We start from the raw sequence: 15857 nt of genomic DNA, 5'->3' as shown, positions 1-15857 counted from the left end.
TTTCAACCATAAACCTCTCCGTGCCTTCTGGGGCTGGGGCACGCGGGGGGCTCCCCGGGCAAAGCCTGGTGGCTGCACCGAGCCAGATGGAGAGGGTGGGAGACCCAGGTGCTATTTGCAATGATAGCAGGAAACGTGATGGGAGTGAGCACCAACCTGCCATCTCTGTCATCTCGTGGCCAAGGTAACGGTGGGAGGTGGGTTTGCCTTGCTGCATCCCTCTTCAGATGAAAACTAGCTAGCGTCAAGCTGCTCTCATTCACAGATTCCCCCAGTTCGGTTTCTAATATAAAGATCCAATTTGTTCAACACAGCTGCAGTTTTTGGGCTCTCTCCAGCTTCCGTGTCTGATACAGAAAGCGTGCCTCCTGTGCAGAAAGGAGGCACAAAAAGTCCACATGCAGGATTCGGCCCCATCCCCCTGCAACACCTTGCCCCCACTCCAGGGTGCGGGACGGGCACCCATGGGAATCCCTTCCACACCCGCAGGGATTTCTTCCTGTGGCAAATCCAGCCCTGAGAGGGGAAGCCTGAGCTGAGCCTACGCAGTCACCTCGGCCCTGTATCGCTGTTTTTCCACCCACTGAGCCTTTGGGAAGGGGACATGCTGCTGGGGAATGGCACAGGATTGGTGCAGCTCCCGTGTGGCTTCCCAAAAACGCTTCCCTACTCCTTCAATCACTCAGCGAGGTGCCTGGTGGGGTTTATAAAGTGTCTGAGTGCAGTTTGTGCTCTTGGCTTGCAGGAAATTAAATGTCTTTTGGTTGTCTCTTAGGGTAGCAGAGAAAGAGTTCAGGAGACTTATTAAACTTCATTTCCATTTTTATTCCTGGCACACTGAATAACTCCGTCTAGCTCGATTTAGAGTATCTGTTTGCTTATCTGCTGGACAAACACGAGTGCAGCTTATTACGAGTTCAAAATTTAAAAAATCTCATTCATTTATTTTTTGTAACTTTTTTTTACTATCCCCTTGCAACTGTGAGCAGCCTGATCAGATGAACTATTGCTTCTCCCCCGTCTCACTTCCCTGTTCCCAGACGCCGACGCTTCAGAGGAATATTGAAATCCAGGCAGGGCCTTGGTGCTACAGCAGGTTTCAAATTTCTGCGATGGCAGGGATGGGCGCAAAGGGAATAAGACTTTTATTTCAACCCCCATTTGTATTGTCACTTCTCACTGCACACCTGACTATGGAGCAGGTTGCAAATTGCAGAGCTTACTGGAGATGTGGAGGTAATTTGGGTGAGGGAACTGGGCTTCTGGGAACCTGGGCCTTTTCTCGTTTTCATAAAATCTGTATTTCCATCACAAAAAGCCTCTTGGCTTGCTGCAAGTGGCAGAATTGATGCTCTTTGGCATTTGTCTTTCCCCGGGACATTTTCCTTTTACATTTTGTATATTAAAATACATTTTAAATGATTGTTGTGTCACATGGAAATGGCATAGCTATTTTAGTAATTATCTATTTTATAGTTTCATACATTTTAGGGCCAGGAGGGACTATTACGGTCTGCAGAGCAGCGGCCAGAGAAGCTCGCCCGAGGGTTCCTCCCTGAAGCCCCGAGTTTCTGGCTGAGTGACAATCCATCTTCGGACGAGAGGAGAGAAACCCGGCTGTAATTAGAAAGCAGCGAGGGCTGGAGAATTTACAGATCCTGTGGGTGCCAGTACCTGCGGCTGGCCCCGCTGCGCGCCGAGCCCTCTCGCTCTGAGGCAGCGGAGAGGCAGATGAGAGTGGCAGGGGGTCCCAGGGGAGTTGGGAATGTGCTACAGGAGAGGAAGGTGCTTTAGTTGATAGAGTTAAATGCGCTGCTGTGCAGCCCTGGGGACTGGAGTTATTGCTGCTGGGGACCAGCAGCCCTGGGCTCGTAGGCCGCCGCGGCTGCGGGGAGCCCTGGTGCGCTCGGCTGGAGGTCTCGGTGCGTGTGATGGTTATGCTGGTGGCTGCTCACGCCAACCGAGCCCACATGGCCGTCCTACACGGGCAGGACATCGCCGGGGTCACAGCTCACAGCCCTGCACATGGCTCAGGAAAAGGGGCGTGTGATAAGGGTGCTTTGCATGCCGGGATGTGGTAAAGGGGGACGACCACCGATTTTTGTGGGGGCTGCTGCAGGTCCTTGCTCCCCTCGCTAGCAATAACCCCTCAGGTTTTCAGGTGCTTTGTAAGCAGAGGAGCAGCATGCTTCTTGGTGCTTGGCTTCAGGCTCACCCAGAGCCCATCCCCCTGAGCCATCCCCAGACCTCCCCGCTGCAGCCAGCTCCCTGCGACGAAGCCGGCGCTCCGTTTACACCAGCAAAACCCTCCCTGCTTCTCCTGATTCTCTCCCTCCAAGCATCTGGAGCAGGCGCAGAGCGAGGACAGGCTGAGGGTCTGCATGAACCCAGCCGGCTGCTGCCATCTACGGCGGGATTGCTGCAGCAGAGCGGCGCCCGCAGCCCTGCGCCTGCTGCAGCTGGGTGCGGGGAGCACGGGGGCTATGTGGGATTCCTACTTCCTTGCAAAATTTTTTCACTCAGAATCCAATTTTTATTTATTTATTTTTTAATCTGAGATTAGATCCCTGGTTGCTGCATGCTACCAGGCATGTGTCTGGGGCGCGGTGGCTCTGTGAGCTGCTTCACCTGCACGCCGCAGTGGGGGACAAGGAATTAAGCGGCCTCTAATTTTATCACCAGGGTTCATTAAGTTAATTAAATACTCTGGACACGCTCCATTAATCAGCTTTGCGATGGGAGAGTGGTTTCGGCAGGGAGCTGCTCGGCAGCCGCTCTGCTGATGGAGCTGGATCCAGGTTCCTGTGGTGGCACGGCGCCGGGGGGCTCTTGACGTGCATTTTTGTGTGTCTGGGAGGAAGATTACGGACACCACCTCCAAAAAAAAAATCTCTTCCCTCCACTCTGGTGTACAAGATGTGACTGTGAAACATGAAACTGTGCTGGCTGCAAATGAGTTGAAACACAACTGCTCATTATGTGACCAAAGGTTCTCCTGGCAGAGACGATTACCCCAGACAAGGACGGGGATGTGACCAGCCGGTGGTTTTGGGACAAGGCTCCGTGCAGAGCAGTGGCACGGCTGTCCCTGCATCGTGGTGCCGTCCCAGGCCAGCTGCTGCACACACACAGAGGAGCAGTGCAACCAGAAATAAGTGTATTTTCCCCCAAAATGGGCAACAGTCTGTGCCAGTGCTCAGGCATTCCTCAGTAACACCACCAAATTAAGGGCAAGTTTATTGGGATTTGATGATTTCGGGGTGGGCAGTAGTCATGTCATCTGCAGCACGGGCACTTCTCCCCCACCAGCTCCCGAGCTCGTGCGACGCTATTTTAAACATGTACATACATCTGCATGCACTTTTCTTACAGACGGCAATTTCGGCGTCTGTTCTGGCTGCTGAAGCACCTTGCAGCACTAGAATCGCGTGCTCAAATATTTGGTAAAGGACAGGATTATTTTCTGTTGATTTCGGGCTAATCACACAAAGAAAAGCGACATCTGCTCCATGAATGGGCTCCCAAGGAGAATTAACCACTCTCGCACAGAAAAGAATGGGAAAGAGTCGAAGCAGCAAGATTCCCTTTTGGAAGAAGAAGATGTATTTTTAGCCCCTCGTGCGGCCCCCTCCCTCCCTCTCCCCGCAGGCAGTAAGCACTGCCAGCACCTGGGGAGGTTTTTCTCCTCCCTCCCCATCCCCGTGCTCGAGGCTGGTGATTTTTTTTCGGAGCATCCTGCTGGTGGAGTGGATTTGGGTGGTTTTTTTTTTGTTTTTTTTTCCTAGAAGGGCAGAGTCACACACAGGTAGCTCAGCCTGACAGCAGGCTCTCTAAGGCAACAGCTCAGTCTGTCTTCTCTTTGTACAGGCAGGAGAGGGTCAGGGGGTTGTCCCCACAAGCCCCCTTTGACTCCCCTCGCCGGCTGAGCCCCTCAGAAAATCACCATTTACAGCGCTTCATCCGTACACAAGGCACACCAACTCGCTGCTGTATGCAGAGATGGTTTGAATCCAGGCCAAGGTGACCGATAAACACAAGTCAGCTGCACAGAGGTGGAGTGAGGAGCCCTGGCAATGAAAGGAGGCAAACAGGAAAAAAACCCTGACGAGAGCACGGGACTGAGAGCCGGGCTGCCTGCTCCCCACCGCACGCAGAGGCGAGCCATAAATCAGGCAGGCATCTGCCGTGCACGCCGCCAGGGCTCTCAGAGCAGGAGGAAAAAGCCATCCATCACTGCTAACAGAAGCACGATCCGAGTTTAAATTACAGATTCTCAAGCTCTGTGTATGCAATTGTTTGGAAACAAAGCCCTCTTTAACTCCTCACTCAGCGCCGCGAGCGGGCTGAGCCGGCTGCAGCGGGCTTTGGCTGGGTCCCGATCAGGCCTGGGAAGGAGCAGGAATGGAAAATTCAGGTGGGATCCAAGATCTGAAACACACGTCCTCATACGTGGGGAAAAGGGTGCCCGTTTACCCATTTATTAGGAGCGAGGGCCCATCACGAATTGCTTGGCCATGTCAGCCGGTGGGCAGGACGAGGCTGTCTCTGTCCTTGCCGTGCCACCCTCCCAAGTCCCTGCACATCCCCCCGCAGATCTGGCAGGCTTGTGTCAGAATTAATCACTCTGGCAGCTTACACAGCAATTAAAGGAAGGGGCCATGTGCCTGATTATACAGCAAACAAGCCTCGGCAAACTGCAAGCACGTCGCAGGTAGCTCCAGTTAGCTGCGGTGCTCACAGGGGAGAGCCCCCAGGACACCGGCTCCTCCTCGTGCTGGGGTCTTCTGGTAACGTACCACTTGAATATGGCTTCTTGCTTGTTGCACGCATAAAGCAGCTGCTCTTCCTTGTTGCAGAAGCTGACAAAAGCTACAGGTCTCCACGTCTCTCCTGATGCACCATAAAAGCTAGGGCCAAAGCCACGCTCTCCGGACTGGGGTCGAGGGGACCAGGCACCCACGGAGAGGGCAGGTCTGGACATGCAAATTCTCTGTATTCAGACAAAACCGACCTCAAGCCCTCTCTTTCTGCCCTGAAGCTGCCTTAGGAACACCATCACGACAAGCTGTGGATGAATTTCAGCCCGATGGCTGGCAGAGCCAGCACGGTGCCATGCTGCACACCCAGAGGGCTGCTGCAGGTGGCCCCTTGGGATGGACAGCACTTGGGGTCCTTCCCTCTGCCCTCAGCAACCCCCATAGCTGTTGGTTTGGCATTTTATTTTATTTTATTTTATTTTATTTTATTTTATTTTATTTTATTTTATTTTATTTTATTTTATTTTATTTTATTTTATTTTATTTTATTTTATTTTTCCCCCTCCCTGCTGCATTACGCAGCATGGTGCAGCTTGTTTCCCTCATTCAGAGCACCTGGAGAGTGGCGATGTAAGGAGCTGGGACTCACCCTACAGCTGGGGCCAGGTCTGGGTGCAGTGGGGTGGTATTTCTGTGGGGGCAGGCAGCAGTGGGGTGGCTGCACCCAGCCCTTGGTGCCTTGCTGCAGGTGCTTTCCAGTCCCATCCAGGTTCTTGGAGCTGAGCTGTGGGGTGTGTGGTATGGGGATAAGAAGCCCCACATATCAAGGTAAGCACTTATTCTTGAATGAATGGCTGTTAATACGTGTATTGATAAGTTTACTCAGAGCTGCTACAGCTGATTGTGCTGAGGGCGGTTAAGAACCGTGTTTACGCAGCGTGTTGACTTTCTCATAATGGCATTTAGGCACACTTATCGCTAACGGGCCGCCGAGATTAGCACAGGATGAGTAAGTGCTGCATGGGCTGCCTGCAAAATGCTCAGCGTGCGGCAGCGTCGCTGCAGCCTGCCGTGGGAGCTCCCTGGCTGCTGGGCCTGGGTAGTGGCACTGCGTGGAGCCCGGTGGGAGGCTTGCAGGGGTGGGTTTGCACAGCCTGCAGCTCCCAGCTGGGGGTCCTGGGGGTCCCAAGCCTCCTGGGGGGTCCTGTGGGTCCCAAACCTCCCAGCTCTTGCTGCCTGCTTGCAGCCTGTGGTGGGGCTGGCTGAGGCTGGCAGGGAGGAATGTGGATGTTAGCGGGCACCTGTTTTGCTCCAGGGAGCGTGTTTATTTCAGAAGCACCGAGTGTTTGTCTTTCTGAAACAAAAGTGCTTCAAGACTGGGGGTCTGTGGAGGACTTCCAAAAAACTGGGCTAATTACAAATTGAAAGGAAATGGTATTGCAAAGAATCGCAATGTCTATGAAGGCCAAATCTGAGTTTTCAGGCTGTCCCGTTAATGTTTTTTCCACGCTCCAGCAGATATCAAAGGCAGGCCTGTGGCGTTAAAAGCAACTCTGAAACTGTTCCCAGTTACACCTCTAAAATAAATACGTAAACGCGGCTGGCTGATGAGCGCTGCCAGCTCATCAGAACAAAATGTCAGAAAATGCCAGCAAGTTCCTGACCTTAATTCCAGCAGGCTTGCCTTCCTCCCCTTCCTGAACTTTTTGCTTCCTTCCCAATCATTGCAATTTAGATGCTAATCACCGGGCTTTATTAGGCAGAAAATGCATCTCATTGCTGTGCTGACCCGTGTGCACCGCTTAGCACTCCTTCCTCCTGGGACTGCGCAGGTGACTGGGGACAAGCTGACTCCCTGCTCAGCCCCACCGTGGTGTTCACGGATGCTTGGAATGCATTTTGGATGGATACTGAGCTTTGGGATGCTCCGTGCCAGCAGGGACTTGATGTTAGCAGTGTAATCTCTACTTATTAGGCTGTTTAATTGCAGGGCTGTGACCCTAAAAGAGTTTGTTGCCATAGGAATTTGTGGAAGGACATTAAAGCAAACTGCAGCGCTAACTCTGAGTTGGATCCTACCTTTCCTATCTGAATTCCTGTCGGAGATCCAATGTTCATTACAATTTATTGCTTAGAGCTGCAAAATCTGCCATCTGCCCATTTCCTCGCATTGCCATGCTCCGTGACGTTTCTTGTTCCCACCCACCGCCAGCAGAATAACAAAAATATTTGCATATGGCCAAAAGCCCTTGTTCTTATCGCTCCCTGGAGGAGTGGCCTGCCGAGCACAAACAGGGCTCGGTGTGTTTTCCCAAAACTTGGGCACGGTTTGTTTTCCCAAATCTCTGCCACAGTACAGCCACGGAAGCAACGTGTGCGATGATGGCTATGGAGTAGGCGGCTGTAGGTACATCAGATTACTTGTTTCGAGAGGGCTAGCAGCAAGAAGAGGAGGGTTTTGTCCTCCCGGTGTGTGCTGAGCTGCTGCCAGTGCCAAGGTACAGGTGTTGTCCTGCAGCTGGGGACACGAAGCTCTCCGGAGAGGCTGCGGTGCCCGGAGCACACCGAGCGCCGCGGGTGGCTTCTGCTACAGGCTGCAAGCAGCCATGAGCGTGTCCTTCCGATGCAAAGGGTGCAGAGCCCGAGTAGCTTCAGGGGCACAGGAGCAGACACCGCCGGACAGGAGCAGGCCGCTCGCTGCCGGCTCTCCTCCAGCCTCGCCGTGCCGGCGCTGCGCGGCGCTCCCCGGCTGCGCTTCGGGGCTTGCCCAGGAGGTGGCAGGGCAGCGCCAGCCGCTGCCAGCCGCCACCCGGAGGGGGCCCCAGGGCACACACGGAGCTCCCGGGACCCCGGAGGGGCCCCACAGGGCCCCCGGAGAGCCCCCAGCGAGAGGGATGCAGCACATCTCTTGTGCGCCTCCGCTGTGCTCTGGCACTTGTGAGGCTGTTCCCAGCAGTCCTTTGCTTTTTTTATATGTATAAAAACTAATGGTAGTCCTTCAAACTGTCCTTGTGGTTATTCCGGGCTTATACAGGCCATACTCCCCTCAACAGGTCTCCTTGGCCTCGGTGGCAGCCGTCTGCTCCCGCTCGTGTGGCACACGGGACCTTTGTCCCCGCCGCCCGCCGTGCCGGGAAGCGACTGCGCAAACAGGCGAACCGGTTGCACAGCTTACGTGCATAACTGCGGGGCTCGTAATGATTGATTTTGAAAGGGAGGAAGCAGGTTCCGGACTTGCAGGGCAAACAGGAGCGGAAGGCTGGTCCTCTGGCTGCTCCTTTGGGCAGCTCCCGTGCCCGCAGCGCCGGCGCGGGGGTGGCCGGCGTGGTGAGCGCTTGGCAGGCGGTGGTGCGAGGGCAGGAGAGTTGGACATTGCCTCGTTTTCCCCAGATCATGGTTACGTTGCAGACTTATCAGGAGCATGGAACTGGGTGAAATGTCACGGGTATCCTCAACTAACTCCCTGGGAGCGCTGCCCAGGGCTGCAGGCAGCTCACAAGTCATGTTTGGAGTGGCAGCAGGCAGGGACTGGGGACAGGCTGGCTGCAGGAAGAGCTGCTGCCCCTCCAGGCTGCGTTCCACATACTGCATCTGCTGACACGAGAGGTCCAAAGGCTCTAGAGGAACCCAGAGCATCAAATGCCACGGAACAGCCCCAGTCTCAGTACTGTCCAGCCACCACCTTCTGCCTGTCCCAGCCGTCTCTGATCCCCTGCCCCTTCCAGAACTAAGGAGTGAATGTTTTCAGGAGCCTAGGGCTTGCTGGCTGCTTGCCTCCTGTGGGAAATCATCCCTCGGTTGGCTTGTCCGAGTGCTGACAGCTCTGGGCGATCCCACCTGAGCCCAGCGCAGGCATTCCTGTGGGCATCGCTGAGCGCAGCCCTTCCTTATCTCCTGGCGTACCTGGCCGTGCCGGGAGCGCCGTCCCAGCCTCTGGGGCTGGTGATGGTGGAAAGTTCACCCAGGGAGCCCGAGCAAAACTGGTTGTCAGATGTGGCTCAAACAGCACACCCTGGGTTGGCTATCAATGATGTCTGAAGCTCAAGAAAAGTTTCAGTGTGCTGATTCAGTCTGAAAAATCGATAGCCCTGAACCTGCTCTCCAGGGGAGGGTGAAGAGCCTGCACTGCAGTCACTCGGAAACCCAAGGCACGTGTAGGGCCGTGCGGGCAGAGAGAGGGAAGGGCTCCTGTGGGGCACGGGGGTGTCCTGTGCAGGGGGGATGTGGGTGCCTGGTGTCCTGGGTGCCACCTCCAGTGCTCAGGAGGGACCAGCCTGAGCCCTGCAGCCATGTGTTGATGAGCCTCCGGGCTGTTAAAGCACCCAGGGACTGGGCCCTGCCTGGGGGAGCACCCCACACATGATACAAGGGGTGAAACACCCCAGCTTGCAGCCAGCACTGCGCAAGTGAGCCCCTGTACAAGTGGAAAGCCACACTGGGGGGTTAGCCAGGTGGGGAGCCAGTTCTGAATTTTTCAGGGCTTTTATAGGGCATGGTGTGCCCAGGTCACAACGGCTGGCCTTTCACAAAACAGAAGACCGAAATTTTTCCTTTCTAGCCTGCTTGATTTCCGTGGTGTCTGACGTTGGTGTACCTGGATACGAAGCCGCTCATCCCTTTTACCTCCCCTCAGCATCCCAGGGCTCAGCTCCCAGCCCGAGGGGTCAGAGCATGCCACGGCTCTATCCCCTCGATCCCACCAAGCCCCAGCGCCTCTTTAACCACTCGCCGGCCTTTCTCCCCTTTTTTTATTCCCCTATTTCCTTTTCCACCCTCCCCGGCGCCGGGCTGCAGAGCCGGGGCCGCGCACTAGATGTCAGCGGTGACTTCCCCAGCGCCCCTTTTGGCTGATTTTTTTTTTTTTCTTGGGGAATTTTTTTTTTTTCCCAGCCCCTCCTTCCTTCCTTCCTTCCCTCCCTCCCTCCCCGGGGCAACGCGGGGCCCTCCGGGCGCCCCCCGTGCCCGCTCCCCCCCGCGCTGCGGGGCGGCGCGTCCCCGCCCCGGGGCCGGCGGGCGGCGAGGGGCGGAGGGTGCGCGGCGGCGGGGCCGGGCGCGCCGCAGGGCAGCGGGGCCGCCATGCCCGCCAAGTCCAAGTACAACCTGGTGGACGACCGGCACGACCTCCGCATCCCCCTGCACAACGAGGACGCCTTCCAGCACGGCATCTGCTTCGAGGCCAAGGTGGGCAGCGGGCGCGCGCCCCCCGGTGGGTTTTCCGCCGCCCCCCTCCCCTCCTCCAGCGCCTTTTGCGCGGTTCTTCTGCGCCTTCCCCCCGGGGTCCCATCCCTCGGTGGTGCCCCGGCTGCGATCCGGGAGTTGGGTGAGTCCTTCCACCCCGTCCCGAATGCTGGTGGAGGTGGCAGGAGCGGGGTCGCCCCGCTGCTTTGCCGAGGAGCCCTCCTCAGCCTCCCCGCAGCATCACCTGGGGACGCGGCCCCGGGGCGCTGGGCACCGCGGGCATCCTCCGGCACGGGCACCCCTGGGGCGCCATGGAGGGGCGGCTGGGGTGCAGCAGGACAGCTCTTCCCCCAGCTCTCCAAGGCGAGGAACTCACCGTGTGAGCGGACGGAGGAGCCCCGTGCCATTTGCGGTGCGCTGGGAGAGGTCAGGGCCGCCCGCCCGAAGTCAGGGCTTGCTGTTTCTCCGTACAAATATAAACCATTCTTGCCTGCGGGTTTGGCAGGAAGCCCTGCGTTGTTCTTTTCTGCTGGGACCTCTCGGGCTCTTACTGCGTTTGGGCTGTGGCATCCCACAGCGGGGTGCTCGCGACCTCTGAGCAGCGCGAGGAGCAGCCGAGCTTCTGTCCGCGTTGGGCAGGTAGCTGGGGGTAGGCAGGGGGGCAGCAAGCCACAAAATTCGGGAAGCAAAAGCGTAAAATCTGGCCCCCCTTTGCTATTCATGGGGGATAGGGTTGTCACGATGACGAGATACTCCAAGTGGGGTCGACTTGGATAAACGCTGGTGTAAGAGTTCCTATAAAAGAGCAGCAGGGAGGCGGGCATCTCTCGTACGCCGTTGCCCTCAGAGCAGAGGTGCTGGCAGGGGAAGGACCACGGCTCTGGCACCCCGTTCCGTGCAGTGGCCTGCTGGCATGCCCGCATCCTGCTGGAGGGTGCGGGAGCTGTGCTGTTCCCCCTCTCCTCCTCGAGGCTGGGGGGGTTTGTCTGCGGAGGCCGTTGCCTGTCCCGCGGTGGGCACCGCGCTGCGGGGAGCATGGCAGAGGAGTTGTTTATGGAGCAAACTTAAAACCTGCTTTGTGACCGTTCCTGGGAATGGCTGCTCCAATTCCAGGAGTGAAGGGATGCAAAGTGGGTTATCGGAGCTGGGTGCTGTTGTACTGCCAGCACCTGCTGCACAGCGGCACCCTTCCTCAGTCCCTTTCCCTGGGTGCTCTGCCCCTTCCCTGCCCGCCTGGGGCGGGAACGGGGGCTTGGGGGGAGCAGTGAGGCACGGCCTCGTTGCCCCCAGCATGCTCACATCTCATCTCTCCTCCGTGCTGCTGGTGTGGCGGTGGCACCGGGGTGGTGCGTGAGCCTTTGTTAGCGCCTCTTTCTTTTATTGTGTCCTGTGGCACGCGTTCCTGCCAAGCACGAGCCGTGTGAGCCCTGCTCCTGAATTTGTGTGTTTCTCCAGCAGCTCCTGATGCCAGATGCAGGATGCAGATGGCTTAGGCAATTACTCCATCCTTTTATTAGATTGGTGGAGATTAATTAAATGCTTACACTCCTTTAGTTCCTTTTATCCCCAAGAATCCCGAGCGCTTAAACCCACACGGCTCTTGTCTGAGCGAGGCACGGAGCGCACGGCGAGGTGGCAAAATGAGAAACGCAGGTTTAGAGCAGAGCTTTGTGGGAGCACAGAAAGAAGAAAACCCCTTGAAAGAAGAAAAACCCCTTGTGTCCTGTCCCCAAACAGCCTCTGGCAGAATTACACGGGTGTTGGTAGGCTGGAGCAGCCCAGGCAGCAAGCGCTGCACCTTCCTCCTCCTTCTCTTCTTCCTCCTTTTCCTGGTACCTGGTGTTGATCCTCGACCCGCCCGCTGCCACCTTTGTCCTGGCAGTGGTCACCGCTGTCGGGTTTTGGCCTTTCCCAAGCACACAGGGTGATGAAAAGCAAGCAGTGCTGTCGAAGGCGACGCCGTCAGGAGAGGGGCTTGCGCTGCGCTGCACGCCAGAGCCGCTCGCAGCCATATGCTCTGGCACGGGGACACCACGTCGGAGCGCAGCGTCCTCTGAGGATTATCTTAATCCGTTTTCTGGAGATAAACCCCATGGTTGGAAAATCCTGCTCCATCTCCTTAGGGATGGTAATGTGCTTCACACTTTGTGAGCTGTTTTTGCTGGCCACCTCTCTTGGCACCGAAAGCCTCCGTGTCTCTGAAGTGCCTCGACCGGGCCAGTGGGAATCGGAGGAGCTGGCTCCAAGGGAAGGCAGGCTTCAATTTCTGCCCATTGTGGTCTGAATTGTTGAATAAAATCAAAAGGCAGGCCTCTGGAGTGTGCTGAAGCATTCGGATGAAAGAGCTGTGAGCTGCAGCGTGTCGCAGGGGAGCTGGCATGAATTCCCACTTGTGCAATGGTTTCCTGTTTAAATAAATGGGTATTTATAGAGTAAAGACACCTTCTGTCCTCCTCCACCTCTCTGCCCGGCGTGGCTACTCCACTTGGGGCAGGGAGGAGGGGACGCGAGCTTGCTCTTTATGTTCCCAAAGTCACGGTGCTGCGGAACAAAACCTGAAGGCAGCTCGGGTGTAGCTCTGCCATACCCATTATTTGCAAGCAGTTTTGATCCTTTGGTCCCGCACTCATTGATCTGTTGGCAGTGCCCTAATGTACGCGGTCCCCCAGGAGAGGGGAGATGTGATGTGCGCAGCACTCTTGGCAGGCAGGGTTTTTGGGGTTTGGATGGGCTTTTGTGGTTTTTTTTTTTTTTCCCCTACCCTTAAGGGATCTTGGCAACCAAGCATTTTCTATCGCGTTTGTCAGTACTTTTTCTCCACTTTTGTGCGTGGGAAACTGAGAACGAACTGAGCATCTGCTGCTGTCTATGTTTGGAGACAGGACACGGAGGAGACTTCACTGGGATCCAGTACGTCCCCTCCCGTGAATCCTGCCAGCTCCCAGCAGACGGGGCGGCTCGCCTGCCTGTCCCCTCGCGGGGCTGCGATGGTGGCAGTGCCCGCTGGCTGCGGAGGGGACCTGAAGCGAGCCGAGCCGCAGGCATCTCCCACCTGGGCCAGCCCCTTGCCCTGCTGCAGGCTCCCCTCGCAGGCGTTTCTCGTCCCCTGGCCGGGTTTGCTGGCACCAGGCAGCGCTGGAAGAGGGCAGCAGGTTGCTCGAAGCTCCGCACCTCTAGCTGGCTGCGAGAGGCTTGGCAGCTGCGCCCGGGGGCTGTTTCTGCTGGCAGCTCTCCGCTGCTCGGTGAGGTCTGCTCAGCCAGGAGCGGAGCTGCGGAGTGATGGAGCCCAGGACTGCTCGCTGCGGGCTATAAATAACCTTCCCGAGTGCCACACGGCTTCTCTGCAGCAGGGACGTGTTTTTTGCCGTGCTGGTGAAGTCGTTTCATGGGCTGCTCGGCGGGTGAGGAGCCCTGGGGGGCTTTTGGCTCCTGCTGCCTGGTGGCCTTGGGCTGCGTGGCTCTGGCACCTTGCACCCAGGGCCAGCCCCGTCCCCGTGTCCCCATGTCACAGGGAGCTGGCACATGACTGCCTGGGCTGGGATGCCGAGGCTTTTCCATGGAAGGCAGCTGGCACGCTGACTTTTCCCTTCCTCCTGAGTAAGCCTCCCCACAGCCGGGGCAGGGCAGAGCGCGGGGGGCTCACCTGCCTCCTCCCGGGCGGCTCGGGGAAGCCGCGGTGCTGGGGTCACCGCCACGCGTTTCCCTCTTCGCACCGTGCTGGGTTCTGGGGTGCGCTCCCCCAGTTCGGCCCTGGCCCTGGCTGCAGCCTCAGCTCTTCCCCGGGGTGCTGTAGCACGGCGGTGGGAAGGGAAGGGGTGAAGCTGGAAAGCGCTGCCCTGCTTTCTGTGGGACTTGAGGAATGCAGGCAGGATTTTGGGGTGAGCACCCTGGGGATGATGCCCGCTCTGCGCCGCTGCCTGCCCGCGGCTCCTCGCTCCGGCGGCTCTTCCCCCGTGTCTCGGGGCGGCTTTCGGGGCTGGCGAGCCGCCAGGCAGCCTGCCCGGGCTTCCCTGGCCGCCGGGGATGATTCAGCCCTGACCTTTGCACGGGGTCTGGCTGGCGGGGAGGCGACGTGCCTCGCTTCGCGGCTCCTCTCCAGCAAGGCTTCCCCGGCCCTGCGGACAAGGCTCAGGAGGTGTCCCTGGAAAAGCACCTCAAGGAAACTCGTCGCTGCTGGGGCAGAAGAGTATTAAACAACCTCAAGGAGCGGGGGGGAAAGAAAAGCTCAATGGGCTGTGCAAGCGTTGCACTGGCAAAATGCGTCTCTTGGTTTTCCGGGGGGCGAGGAGGCTGCGTGGGGCTGCCTCCGCTCTGGAGGCTCAGCCTCCTCCCCGTCTCGTTCCCACAGCCCGTGGCAGGACGAGGCTCGGGGCCGTGAGTAGGAGGCTGGAGGAGAGCGGGGCCGGAGCAGCCGTCGGGGCGCTTATCGCATGCGAGAGGCTGATAAGCACGGCGGTTCTCACGCCAGCCCCGCTCCTTCGCCGGGGAGGAGCTGGCTGGAGGCTGACCTCCACGTCTGCATTTTTTGGGGGATGCTCACCGCCCTGTGAAGGGTTGTTCCTCTGCAGGGCACTTCCCGCTTGTGGTTTCTGTCCTCAGCGCTGAAATAGCCCAGGGCCTTGGTCCATCTGCTGGATTTTGTGAAATGTGCAAAAAAAAAAAAAAATATTAAAAATACCCACTTCCAGAGCAGGGGGAGAGGTGGATGTTTTGGGGCTGAGCACAGTGTCTGTGTGAAGCAAGGTGAGGCTGATGGGGTTGAGGCAGATGGCAGCAGGATGCTCTGGTACCCAGGTTTGGGGCAGAGGTGCATCCTGCGGGGTACCAGGCACGGCGTAGCTGTCTGGTGGCCATCTCGTGCTGCTTTCCAGACTTTGTATTAAAATAAATAAAAGGGGGAAAAAAAAAAAAAAGGAAAGTGATTGGTGGAATAGATGCCTCTTAGACCTGAATCTTGAAGTAGGAAGGCTCCATGTAGGGTGTGTGATTGCAAACTGGCAGGGACTGCTGCCTTTGTGGTTGGGCTTCAGCCGCTGCCGTTCCGAAGGTGCCTGCTGCCTCTGCCCGGGCTGCGGCGCGGGGCTTAATTCCCATTGCATAAGGCTTTCCTGCACCGCCGCGGCACATGATGGCCAAGCCAGCTGTTTGATGGTTATTTTTATATCCGCTCTCTTTGTGTCCTCACAGCACTGGCTGCCCGGTCCCGTCGGTGCTGGGGGCTGTGGCCATCACCTGCATCCTCCCGTGGGAGCAGGATCAGTGCAGGGCTCTGTGCGGGTGCTCAGCTCAGCCAGCGGGGCTTGTTCTGCTCCAGCGTGCCCAGGATAGGATGTAAGGGGCTGTAATTAACAGGGAAGGGCCGTAATTAACAGGGAAGGGCCTGTCGCAGGACAGGCTGCCCCAGCTATCGCAGGGGTATTCCCGTATCCCGTCTGTCGCAGGTGACTCGGTGCAGCTGGGGGGATTTTGGGTTACCCCCGTGGGCTTTGATGCCAGCGGGAGCAAGTGAGTGCTGCTGGGCTGCTCGCTGAAGCTGTGCTCCTTTACCAGGGCTGAAGCCTTGTGGCTGTGTGTGCTGCCGTGGCTCTGTGTTTCATGCCCTGAACTACCATCGCCCTCCCCAAAAAGCGTTGGTTGCAGGTCAGGAGATGTTTGAAAGCCTCCTCGCCCCCTTGGTGCGTGATGCCTGCTTAGGGAGGAGTGGTGCTGGTTCGGGGGGGCACCAGGCTCCAGCTGGGCTTTGCACAGCTCGCGCTTTTCCTTCTTGATTTATTAAAGAGATCGATCTGGCTCTTTCTGGCAAGCAGGAATACCATAAAGAGCAAACAGTGGTGCAGACCATCTCGTGTCCCTTCATGTGGTGGGAAGCCCGAGCTGCGCTGCACCCCACAGGCTGCTGCACCACCTGCAAAGGACTACCCC

At 57.4% G+C, this 15857-nt stretch overlaps 1 protein-coding gene across 7 annotated transcripts in view; it reads left to right on the top strand.

The window, feature by feature from the left end:
- Positions 1–5464: 5464 nt before the first annotated feature.
- The window catches only part of NOS1AP (nitric oxide synthase 1 adaptor protein), a 36556-nt gene continuing 26163 nt past the window's right edge, over positions 5465–15857 (top strand). For 2 of the 7 annotated variants that reach the window (XM_048080290.2, XM_048080294.2), the window contains exon 1: positions 9673–9938. In XM_048080290.2, the coding sequence (XP_047936247.2) occupies positions 9834–9938 (105 nt within the window). In that variant the 5' untranslated portion in view covers positions 9673–9833. Of the gene's footprint in view, positions 5586–9670; positions 9964–15857 lie in introns of those variants that run through there. The other 5 variants (XM_048080292.2, XM_048080286.2, XM_048080287.2 and 2 more) reach the window with 5 other exon arrangements.

The sequence above is a fragment of the Anser cygnoides genome, chromosome 8, assembly GCF_040182565.1.
Source record: "Anser cygnoides isolate HZ-2024a breed goose chromosome 8, Taihu_goose_T2T_genome, whole genome shotgun sequence".
Taxonomy (NCBI): domain Eukaryota; kingdom Metazoa; phylum Chordata; class Aves; order Anseriformes; family Anatidae; genus Anser; species Anser cygnoides.
The sequence above is the reverse complement of the archived record's forward strand: the minus strand, read 5'-3'. Positions and strand labels throughout refer to the sequence as shown.